At 54.8% G+C, this 12,220-nt stretch overlaps 3 protein-coding genes across 3 annotated transcripts; all 3 read left to right on the top strand.

Annotated features, from left to right (window-relative positions):
• Positions 1 to 755: 755 nt before the first annotated feature.
• Positions 756 to 6,464, top strand: CABS01_02432 (proteasome component ECM29; the record flags this gene model as incomplete). The annotated part of the gene is made up of 3 exons (XM_060535810.1): positions 756 to 911; positions 980 to 1,026; positions 1,091 to 6,464. 3 exons carry the CDS (start codon positions 756 to 758, stop codon positions 6,462 to 6,464), a joined length of 5,577 nt encoding a protein of 1,858 aa, XP_060396115.1.
• Positions 6,465 to 7,874: 1,410 nt separating this feature from the next.
• CABS01_02431 (UBX domain-containing protein) lies at positions 7,875 to 9,628 on the top strand (the record flags this gene model as incomplete). The annotated part of the gene is made up of 2 exons (XM_060535809.1): positions 7,875 to 8,463; positions 8,523 to 9,628. 2 exons carry the CDS (start codon positions 7,875 to 7,877, stop codon positions 9,626 to 9,628), a joined length of 1,695 nt encoding a protein of 564 aa, XP_060396114.1.
• Positions 9,629 to 11,515: 1,887 nt separating this feature from the next.
• CABS01_02430 (uncharacterized protein) lies at positions 11,516 to 11,918 on the top strand (the record flags this gene model as incomplete). The annotated part of the gene is made up of 2 exons (XM_060535808.1): positions 11,516 to 11,758; positions 11,856 to 11,918. Coding segments are annotated over 2 exons (306 nt in total), but the record flags the coding sequence as incomplete, so codon positions are not given.
• Between the last annotated feature and the right edge of the window lie 302 nt (positions 11,919 to 12,220).

Here is a 12,220-nt window from a genome sequence, read left to right as displayed (position 1 = left end):
TTGCTTTTTGCTTGCCTTGTTGTTCCCTCACACGTCCTGATAACAATATTCATAATTGAAATAGGACGGCACTGAACTGAGACGGCGAGTGCTCTCGCCTCTTATGGTTAAGTGAAGGCTGCTTAGAAGAATTGTACCAACCCCCCCTTCACCTTGCATTGTTCAACTCTCTAGGCAGATTAATCCTGCAGGGCCATATCCTTAGGGAGAAAACCAAAAGAGGACGGTGCAGAGGTAAAATGGGGAGAGCTCTCGCCTTGTGTGGTTAAGACGACTATTGAGTAGACCCGCATTAATTACACGTCACCTTGTCTACCTCTCATGACACGCTGTACAGAAATACAACCAGAAACCAAAATAGGACGGTATAGAAAAAACCAGCGAGAGCTCTCGCCTTGTGTGACCATACACTTTGGAGCTGGGTAGCACCCGCCTTTCTAGTTTGTTTCTGTCTCGGAGTCTCTCGAAAACATCTCCGGCGTTTACTCGCTAAACCGATTTCGGAGCAAACATTGGCCACATTGTGGCGGAGGTAAGTTGCCGCCCCCAACTGTTTCTCCCCCTGTTCCGTTCCGTTTTCTGTGGAATTTCTGGAACCACTCGGACACCAAGCTTAATCAGCTCAGGCAACCGGAAGCAACGTCGACTCTTCCCACAGCACACGTCAGGTACATTTACATGTACCCCCACATCTCTCTCTCCATCATCACCTCTCATCATCAACCCAAATTCAACGCTGCGACAGCTTCTTCAAGATGTCTGGCGAATCTCCCGAGGCCAAGGAGAAGCGCCTCGTGGGGACTGTCCAGATTCGGCTTCTCGAGGCGTCCAACAACGAGACCAAGTTGAACGAGTTGTTGGGCAAGTACCTGTGCGCGCTGCTACTTAAGGCCAAGAGTGACTATCCTGCAGTCCGCACTGAGGCGAGAATCCACCGCAAGCTTCACATAATTATTTCTGATACTGACGTTCGAGTTAGGTGATCACATTTGCCGGTAAACTCAAAGGCCTGATCATACACCCGAGGTACGAAATTCCTTGTCTTCCGCGTCTTCCAGGATTTGAGTGTGGGCACTAACGGAGTACACAGCATCATTCTTCCGGTGGAGAAGCTCATCGACCAATATCAAGAGGTCGACTCTCCTATTCTTCGCGTCTTAGATATTTCCTTCATCCAGCATAGCATTCTGCGTCTGGATGATTACGAAAGACGTCATCTATTCCCCAAAGTGGCAAAGGGCATTTCATCGCCCAACCATGCCGCCACCCAATCATCCATGTTCAATGTTCTCTTGAAGATCATTCCCGATATCCAGGTACCATCACGCGGCAGCGAAGAAGACGCGGTCTTGAGAGAAGCTAGCGGTCTTTCAAAAGATGCAGACGCCCTCTTCGTCGCAAGATGGCTGGGTAAGGTGTTACTCCTCAGGATCCCAGGTGGCTCGAACCCAACTCGACAAGATTTTGAGAGGATGAACCCGGCCCTGCTTGCAGCGGACCTGGACTTCCTGAAGCCGGAGCAGCGCGATACCGCAGCTGCATTCCAGAATATGCAGGCCCTCCGGCGCAAGATTGCTCAGCTCTTGGCTAGCGGTGCTTTCAAAGATGAGGAAAGACTCTTGCCTGCGCTATCTGCTGCAGCGAGCCCCGACTATCAAGTCTCACAGGCCGGGGAAGACATCTTGAAAAGAATCACAATCGACTTCGAGAAGGCGTCGGTTATTGAGGAGTTGTATAATGCACACGCCCGACTTCCTGCGCCCCATAGAATCAAGATTCTCCCTCTGCTTTCGAAATCGAAGCTTGCCACGACAATGCAGGATAACATCATGAACGTCGTGACGCTCGACTTTGGTACAGAGACTTCATCCATTGCGCCAGCTCATTTACAAGCAGCAAGTGGCCTGGAGCGTACCAGACTTCACAAAGCTCTGTTTTATTTCCTCAACTGGTGCGCCAACATTGGACCTACTCAGGCCCCCTTCACCATCGGTCCCAAGTTGATCGACAAGATGCGGACTTACGTGGAAGACCAGGGCTGGCCTGTTTCACGGACATTGACGGCAGACGAAGAGAAGCTTCGGTCTATGGCCTACGACTCACTTGGTGTTCTCGGCGCGGGAAGTGCATCCAGCACACAGGACAAACTGCATCTCGTCGGTTGGCTCTTTAGATCCATGTCCGAGGACCCTACTGTGGAGGCGGTCTCTGCCATTGAGGGCTCACTTTCGGGACTGACCAGAAGCTTCGACCCAAAGACAGTCAGCGGCGACGGTCGCGGCAGTGGTATGATTAGCCTCATCTCTCTCCTCCTGCACTACATGAATCTCCCTGAGGAGAACCCTGCCGTGCGAAGTGCAAGATTCTCAGCGGTCAAGTGGGCGAACCAGACCATCGCATCATGGGATGTGCGAGGCAGATGGATCGATATCCTGGCCATAGCCGGCCGCAAGTCAGAGCGCACAGAGGTCGTCGAGGAAGGCAGAAAGGGCTTGGATCCCTGGACGTACAGGGACGCCGAGGCGCACAAGATGCCGGATTGGATCCAACTCATGACGTACTTCTTCTGCGACAAGATATCTGACGAAATCTCAAGTGACGAGTGGAGCAGCTCAGCGCCCCCCAAGCTTGACTTCGATGATGACCGTACGATGCAGAACTTTCAAGGCGAAAAGATGATGGCTTACTCTGTTGCCGTCGAGTATGTCAAGAGGGCCCTGTTCGTCGCCGCGCTTCCGGACTTTCCTTTGGTCCCTGATTGGAGTTCCCAGCTCGACACTCTTGTTCGGAACGACGTCAAGACCCGGGAAACCATCAGAGCCTACTTCCGTTCCGTTGAGCCGGGGTACATTGGCCTGTTCATCAAGATCTGCTTCGATGGTGTTCGTTACCTGAAGAACCTGGATGGAACCGATCGCGTCGTTGAGAGCTGCCTGAAGTCCATGGTTGATGTCGCATCACTCGCCCCCGCTGGCACTATCAACTACATTGCCCCCTCAGCATGGGTTCTGCAGAAGTGCATCGCATCAAACAACAGACACACCCGTGCTGCCGCCGCGCAAGCCGTCGGAATTCTCCTTCCTCACCCCCTTAATAAGGTGGACCTGGCGATTCCCGAGGCGGCTCCCCACCAGACGAGGAACGAGAACGTTCAGAGGTTCCTGAGAGATCTCAAGGCTATGATTTGGGGATGGGAAAAGCATGTTGGAGCAGTCGCCAATGGTGTCGAAGGAGCCCTGCAGGCATTCGGCCACATCTTTTCGAGGGCCGTGTACTATGGTCTTCCTATCCCGATCGACGTTCATCTTCCAGCAAGGATGCTCATGGACAAATCGCGCCATGGCCCGACGTTGGAGAATGCTATTCTCGAATGTTACGGAGAACTTTGGACCGCGGGACTTTCCCAGTATATTCCGGACAATGTTAACAACCTTACGGCGGATTATGTGATTGAGAGACTCACGGAGAATGCAAATGCAGGAAGCGACAAGTCCATCTTTGCACTCGGCCGCCTTGCCTTGGCGTTCAACGAGCCGAATGAAGAGGCCACCCCCGAAGACGGCCTGCTGTACCCGTCTAGCAAGACTTCAGGCATCGATAGCGTCCTAAAGAGCCTTTTCGGACTTCACGCGAGAAAGGAGACCGAGATCCAGTTCACTGTCGGCGAGGCCATCACTGCCGCTATCGCCTGCTGGGACTCTGACTTTGTCAAGCTCTCCATGAATGTCGACTGCACCGACGGTCCCTGGAGAAAGGGCAAGCGCAGCCAGAGAATCACCGCCGTGCTCGACAAGCTGTTCCGCGACTGCAAGACGACAAAACCCAGCTTGCTTAAGGCCTCTGGCATCTGGCTCTTCTGCGTCGTTCAGTACTGCGGACATCTCGACGAGGTCCAGTCACGTCTTCGAGAGGCCCAGGCCGCATTCATGAGATTGCTCAGTGCGCGTGACGAGTTGGTACAGGAGACGGCCTCCCGCGGTCTGTCACTGGTGTATGAGAAGGGCGACGAAGGATTGAAGCAGGATCTTGTCAAGGACTTGGTCTCGGCCTTTACTGGGAACACCACGCAGATCAAGGTTGAGGATGAGACGGAGTTGTTCGAGCCCGGCGCTTTGCCTACGGGCGAGGGCAAGTCGGTCACGTCGTACAAGGATATTGTCAGTTTGGCGAACGAAGTCGGTGACCAGAGTCTCGTCTATAAGTTCATGTCTCTTGCGACGAACGCCGCGACCTGGTCTACGAGATCTGCCTTTGGCCGCTTTGGTCTCAGCAATATCCTCTCCGAGTCAGAGGTCGACCCTAAGCTTTACCCTAAGCTGTTCCGTTACCGCTTCGACCCGAACTCCAACGTTCAACGATCCATGGACGACATCTGGAAGGCGTTGGTCAAGAACCCGAATGAAACGATCGGCGAGCACTTCGACGCCATCATGCAGGACCTCCTGAAGAACGTCCTCGGCAAGGAGTGGCGCGTCCGACAGGCCAGCTGTGGTGCCATCTCCGACCTGATTTCCGGACAGCCCTTCCACAAGTATGAGAAGTACTATGCCGAGATCTGGACTGCGGCACTGAAGGTGCTTGACGATGTCAAGGGATCTGTCAGAGAATCTGCTCTCAAGCTGTGCATGGGTCTGACCAACACTATTGTCCGTCAACTCGAAGAGGGTGGGTCTTCGTCGTCAGCGCAGGCTATGCTGAAGCAAGCTCTTCGTTTCCTCCTCTCGCCCAGCGGTCTCGAGAGCGGTGTCGACGAAGTCAAGATGTTTTCGCTCAAGACGATTATTGACATCACTAAGAAGGGCGGCCCTAATCTGAAGCCCTTCATTGTCGACTTCATCCCTCCTCTTCTGGGTCTTCATAGCACAATCGAGCCAGAGCAGATCAATTACGCTTACCAGAAGGTTAGCGAGGACTCCCGTGACCAGCTTGATAAGCTCAGAGCAAGATGGGTCAACCAATCGCCAATCTCGGAAGCCATCGACAACTGCCTTCGGCAGCTTGACGCCGAGGGGATGAAGCAGCTTGCGCCGAAGCTCGAGGAGATCATCAAGACCGCCATCGGCATGCCGACCAAGATTGCATGTGCTAGACTGATTGGTGATCTCGTCATGCGCCACGCCGTCGACTTCAAGCCGGTATCACCAAAGTTCATGCAGATTATGGAGAAGCAAGCACTCGACCGCAACGACGAAGTCAGCAAGGGCTACGCCAGAGCCGCGGGATACCTGATGCGCATCGTTCCCGACGCATCCAAGGAGCGCCTCGTCGATAAGTTTACCGAATTCTACTTTGCCAGCGAAGACGAGGCCCGCCGCGCCAAGGTATCCGACGTTGTTCTCGGCGTTTCCAAGCTGGCCCCCGACCACTTCAACGCCCTGGCGGCCAAGTTCATCCCGTTCACCTACATGGGAATGCACGACACGGACGAGTATACCCGAAAGTGCTTCGACGAAGTCTGGAACCAGCACGGCGGCAGCTCCCGCACCGTCGCGCGCTACGTTCCCGAGATTGTAGGCTTCAAGAGAGGCCTCGAGGCGCCGCGATGGAATCTTCAGCATACCGCCGCCTTCAGCATCGCGAGCATGATCAAGGCCGTTGTTGCCTCCAGCGATGCCACTGGCGGACAAATGTCCGAGGCAAACCTGAAGCTCATCTGGCCCGTTCTTGACAAGGCGCTGGCGCTCAAGACCTTCCCCGGAAAGGAGAAGGTTCTCGAGTCCTTCCCCCAGTTCGTCGGCAAGGGCAAAGCTCTCTGGCAGAACGACTCGACCATCGCCGCACAGCAGCAAAAGATTGCGATCCGCGAGGCGAAAAGAAACAACGAGGACTACCGCCCGCACGCCTTCAAGGCTCTCTGGCAATTTGCAGAGCAGCGCGACGACTTGGACCTTCTCGAGACCATCTCAACCATTGTGAGCGGGCCTCTGGACGACTTCATTGACGAGGACCGGATGGATGTCGACAGCTCCGGCGACGCGACTCGCAAGGCGGCCGTCAACGGCATTGAGACTGTCGCGCGGGGCTACAACCGCAAGGAGATCAAGGAGAACCCCAGCGCCGTGCTCAAGAAGATCTTTGAGCTTCTCAAGACGTACCTCGACAACGCCAAGTTCGAGGGCATCAAGCGAGAGGTGTGGTACGAGTCCGTCAGAGACCTGATGGAGGCTGCGCCTGCCCCTGCCTCCAGCACCCCTGCCAGCAACGAGAAGGAGGTCGCTCTGGCCTATCTCCGCAGCCTGGATCCCGAGTCCGTCGACAACGGCACCGAGGCCCAGCGTACGATGCGGGCCCTCGCTATTGGCGGAGTATTCAAGGCCATTCAGCGCGGGGTGTTTGGGGAGGGAGCGGCGGCGGCGGAGGAGAGGAAGGGCTTTGTGGAGATGGTGAAGAAGGCTTTGGGGGCTGAGAGGTCTCTTGAGGTGCAGAAGCACCTCAAGGAGATCCTCGCGGAGTTGGAGAAGTAGGAGGAAGAGGAGAAGATACTTCTTCCTACTTCTCCAGCAAGGGAAGCTGATGTTTTTGGCCGCGAGGCGGCAGGATATGGCTCGCGGGGTGTTGATACCCCTATATTAGAACTTGCTCTTTACTTGAATGACTGTTACAATGACGCCAGCCTTCCTCTCAACGTGCTATTGATTTCGCAGAAACAGTTCATCGATGTACACATGAAAGATAATGGAAAGAGGGCAGAACCAATGGGACAATTTTGAAGCGCACTTTGTGTAGCTAAGGTTGGTTACGTATAGATTGATGGCACCGGCTCGGAGTCGCAAGCCAAGGGATACCTGTCCAGTCCCGGTGCTGCTGCCTCGAAGCCTGAGTGAATCCTCTGATCTATGTCAGAGTGCACCAGCTACTTACCTTTCAATAGTGCGGCAGACCACAGAAAGCCTAGATGATAGTTCTCCTTGACAGGGGCCTATTCGCAGGTAGTAAGATTCCTACATCTTGCAATTTGTGGGTGCGGGACATCGCGACGCTCAGCCAGATATCCGTTTCTTGAGATGGCAAAACCGGAAGCAGAAGCTATATCTTCATATCTTGATGTAGATAGAAATGGTAGGCCAAGGCAGGATGAATCTAGAGACGGGCCTGTGCATATAGTCAGAGCAAGAAAGAAGCAGGCTGCAATGCTCTGCGTGAGGTGCTCTTCAAGACAAACATCTTCGTGTGTGGCTGAGTACAAGCCACAAGGTCAGCCACACGAGATTGAGCACCTTGGTGGCCGTGGCGCAGTAAATCACCTCATCGCATCAACATTCCACCATTTCTCCGAGACAGCCCAGAGCAGGAAGGATGGCTCCGAGGCTCGACCGGCGGTTGCGTCACAGAGTTGGACGCCTTGAGGGTGGCACTGGCCCGATAGCAGCACCTGCCCTGCGCTTCCACCCGTGCCTGCACTCATTTGCCTTTACACGCGCCGGGACAAGCCCGCAACACCATCCCGTCCTCAGATCAGTGGCGGCGCAAACCAACCAAACCAGCCTTGCCTTTCCTTTCCCAACAAGAAGCTGAACCTGAAGCTATCGACTTTCTTTCAAGTTGCTCGTTTGGAAACCGCCGTGGACTTCTTCACTTGACGGGGCCAGACAGTTTAGACCCAAAGACCAACGCGCCCGACGGTGACCTGCAGCTACCCCTCCGCCCCGTGCCAGACTCCAGCACCTTCGGTTCAAGGTGGGGCAGAGGTGCCATCCGTCTCCCACCTTCAGCGACTCTTCTTCATTCACTCTTCTGACCGCCACCAGAAAAAAAAAAGGAATATCTTTCGACTGATTGCTGGTCAGTACCAACTGCCGAAGGACATCTCACGAAGCCACGCACGAAGCCAAACTCTTTTCAGCGACCTTAACAGTCAAGCGCACACCTTCGCCATGGACGAGGATATCTCCAACTTCGTCGCCATCACGGCAGCTAGCCCGGAGGCCGCTCGCGGCTTCCTGGAGATGACCAACAACAATCTGGAGCAGGCTATTCAGCTTTTCTTCGAGAACCCCGACATTCAGAGTAGTTTCAACCAGCCGTCCGCCACCTCCTCGACAGCGCCGCCAGTGCCCTCGAGCACCCGACCAAATGTTGGACGGCAGGACGAGCGCGGGGTCATTCACATAGATAGTGATGACGATGGCGATACGGCCATGACGGTGGACGACATGGACGATAACTTTGGACACGACGACTCCGAGATCGCGGCAAACGAACAGGTGGCGGCCATTGCCCGAAGCGCCCAAGAGGAAGAGGATGCCGCCATGGCCAAGAGATTACAAGAGGAACTTTACGGCGGTGGGCCTGGAGGTGGTGGTGGCGGCGCTGGAATTGGCGGCGGTCAGGATGATGTCAGATCACCCATCGCCAGAACCACCGAGACGCTGGTTGGAGGCTACGACGGTGACGATGGTATGGACATGGACACCATCATCCGGGCACAAATGAGACAGAGAGAAGCCGCCAGGGCAGCTCGAGGTGCGTATTGGGCAATTTCTACGTCTTTGGGTTTGCCATGCTAATATTTTGGGCACCAGCTGGTGGTGGAAACCCCTTTGCTCATAACCTGTCCATCTGGGATGATGACAGCCCAGCTGCCGCCCAGCCCGCCCAACCCGCTGCAACGGAAGGCGGCACGCGAGCCCAGAGACTGGCAGAGCTGTTCCGGCCGCCCTACGACATTATGTCCAGACTGGAGTGGGACGAGGCGAGACAGGAGGGCAAGGACGAGAAGAAGTGGATTCTGGTCAACCTCCAGGATATGAGCGACTTCAACTGCCAAGCCTTGAATCGGGATATTTGGAAAGATGCGGCTATCAGGAGGCTATTGGATGATGCCTTCATCTTCCTGCAGTATGACAAGGACGCCATGGCGGCACAGCAGTACATCAACTTTTACTTCCACGGCACCGGCCACGAGAACCCAGACAACTACCCGCATGTCGCTATCATCGATCCGAGAACAGGAGAGCAGGTCAAGGTCTGGAGTGGAAGACCGTTCCCCAGCGCATCTGACTTCCACGCGCAGCTGGCCGAATTCCTGGACCGCTATAGCTTGGCGGCGAACAGCAAGAACCCCGTAGTGGATCAAGCAGCGCCCCGCCCCAAGACCGTCGATGTCGACCGAATGACGGAGGATGAGATGCTGGAGATGGCATTGCAAAACAGCCTTGCAGCGTCCAACGGCGGTAGCAGCAGCAGCTCTAAGCCTAAGACGAGCGTATTCGATCCTGATGCGCTGACCAAGTCGGACTCATCCAGTGGCCGAGGCCAGGGCATTTCTCCAGTCGAGGAGGCGGCAGGCGGCATTACTCCCCCTGCTGAGCCGGCAGCGGCGCAGAGCACCTGGGCCCGGATTGCGGGTGACAAGCCGCACACGGAGCCAGAGAACAACCCGGCAACGACGACAAGGATACAATTCCGACACCCTACTGGACGTGTTATCCGTCGATTCAACCTGGAGGACCCGGTCAGACGCATCTATGAATGGCTCAAGGCCGAGCCCCTCGAGGGCAAGGAAGGGATTGAGGTTGAATTGAAGCGTATGCCGCAGGGCCAGGACTTGAGTGACGGGTTGGACACGACTATCATGGAGGCTGGGCTCAAGAACGGCACCGTCATGATTGAGTTCATTGAGGACTAGAGCTGGCCTGGGTTCGACTCAGCGACTGATGATTCGGGCGGGAAACGTCGGCTACGGGCAAGGTGCATTTATTCAGCAGGGCCAGGGCCAGGGCATGGCCGATAGAACCGGAACTGGACAGGCGGAAGGAAGCCTTCTTTTAACATTGTTCGTTTGGGTTCTTCTCATACATGGTACGATATCCGGCGAGGGCAGGCAGGCAGGCATGGAAGGACGTAGTTTATCGAGGACCACGGGTAGCCTAACAGAGTCAAACAGCGGGCCAGAAGATTCGGACGGCCATCCACCGTAGGTAGACGCTTGTTAACACAGAGACGGCATCAATAGACAGGGAAATGAAAGCAATGCTGGTCGCGTTGTGATACGATTTGAATCATTGAGACGCGCATGCAGTGAATGACTTGACGCGCATGTGTCCCTAACGCGTGTAAAGGAACAGAGTATCAACGTCCAACGATCCGATGCCAATCATCTTCAGCCTCTGCTGTCGTATTCAGTGTAGATAGATTATTAGTGGAAATCCACGCCCAGGGCTGAACGGAATCGGCGGCAAGGTCAACCAGAAGAAGAAGCCAAAGGAACAAAGATGGCTCAAAGGTGCTCCGTAGATGTCTTGGGCTGAGAAATGTGGGTGTTTCACTAGGCTAGAGCATGAACCATCTATCTTTGGGAAGTGTGCTTGGCTCACCTGGGCATCGGTGGTGGCGCCGGTTGGAGGGGAACCAATCAGAGGAGGATGACGGACGGGTTCCTGGACGGGACGTGTCACTGCATGGGAGATGGATGGAGGGGTGATTGGATGTGGTGGGTTGCTCTCGTCTGTTAGGTATAGTGCTAAGGTAGTACCTATATTGATGTTGGTGTTGTTGAAGCTGAGATGGCGAGATGGTGAAATGAGAGGTGGGAGATGGATGTCTGGTTGGCAGCGTTCGGGTCGATTCTGTGAGGTGCAGTGCCAATTGATAAGCAGGATGTGATCTGTGCACGCTCGCTTACGTTGGCGATAATGCATTGCGTATGTAGATACTCCGTACCTTACGGCATTCCATTGTTTTGACTGCTGGAGGTCGCTGACGTTTTTACTGGACAGGGCCACCCCGAGGACCATACCGATAGCAGGGGGGGGGGGGGATACTTGAGGTGGGATGAGGGGAACCTTGGAACCCAATTGACATCAACAGCAGTGGTTGCTGGTGAACCGACCCCTCGGTTACCCTTTCAGATCATGGCATAAACAACGGGCGATGGGAGGTCTAATAGACACCTCCTGATTCTGTTTCTGCCTTACTTTGGCCATTCCAACCTGCTTTACGAATACCTTGGATTCAATACTTCCTAACGCTGGAACGTCGCATTTCCGTTTACATGTATTTGGGGAGTCGATCTTACCAAAATAGTCCAAATCTCAAGGTGCCTACCTACCTACCTACCTACCTACCTACATAGGTACCTACGAAAGTCCAAGCCCCGGACTAGCACCAACACCAAGACCACAGCCCAAACATTGACAACATCCCAAGACAACATTCAGGAAAGCGACGACGACGCAAAGACAGCCACGCCACCGCCCTCTTCTTTGTGGCCTCTTTCAACCGTCCAGGGGTCTGACTGCTTGGTCTCGGTCTGGCTTGGTGCCGTCTCTTGCTACCCCACACTCTGCCTCGTGTGCCCAAACATCAGATTCCCGTCCGTCGTTCCCTTGGGACCAAAGCACAGGTACCAACCGCAACCCCACGACGCTTTCTTTTTTGCGCGGCTCTTCCTTGCCATACTCTGAGATTGCCCATCTCTATCCGTAATCTGTAGGTCTCTTGAATATCCCCTGCTGTTTGTTGTGCCTACCTATGGACTTTCGTCTACCTGTAGTACCGTGGCCCGTGGCACTGACGTCTTTCCTTCCCTCTCCCTTTCCTTTGGCTCTACCAAATCCACCGACTCGCGAGGAACGCGAATTATAGCGGCCCGCTACAGTGTCTCACCACCACCTCTGGAACTTTTTTTTCCTCATCCTCACCTACCTCACCTACCTATCGTAGTGGTTTCCCCCTCTCCTTGTTTACCTCGTCATTCTGTCTCTGTATCTTGAAGAAAAAGGAGAGACGAGACATTCGACACGCGACAAAAGCCCACGTACGATTGACGCCGCCCCCTTGGGAACTAATCACCGTTAGGCTCCGGCCGACTTTGTCTCTAGCACATTTTTTGCTAACCGCTCGCCTTGAACCAGATCGCTTTCTTTCTCTCCTTAGTTTTGGCCTTCAAAACCAGCCTTCTCGGGGGCCACTTGTGACCACCTAGCCCGGCCTCAATCGCTTCTACCTCAGCTCGACGACAAGCCGTATCCGTCGTCCCCCACCGCCTCTGTCTCTCTCCAGGCCGCTCGCCCTCAACTCCAGGATCCCCTCTTCAACCAGCTGCCCGCTGCTCGCTGCCCGCTGCCCGAGCACCAAGGGAAAAAGAGACTTTCCAGTCCGAGAACTCAATTTCCCGCCAACCGAACATTTCTCTGCCTGACGACAAGAGGCATCGGACCAGAGACGAACCACCACCGCGCCGACGCCGAACTACCGCTAATCTCACTGTGCTGACGAA

The sequence above is a fragment of the Colletotrichum abscissum genome (genome assembly GCF_030869225.1).
Source record: "Colletotrichum abscissum strain IMI 504890 chromosome Unknown Scaffold_4.1, whole genome shotgun sequence".
Lineage (NCBI taxonomy): Eukaryota > Fungi > Ascomycota > Sordariomycetes > Glomerellales > Glomerellaceae > Colletotrichum > Colletotrichum abscissum.
Note: the sequence above shows the minus strand (reverse complement) of the source record. Positions and strands in the feature narration are given on the sequence as shown.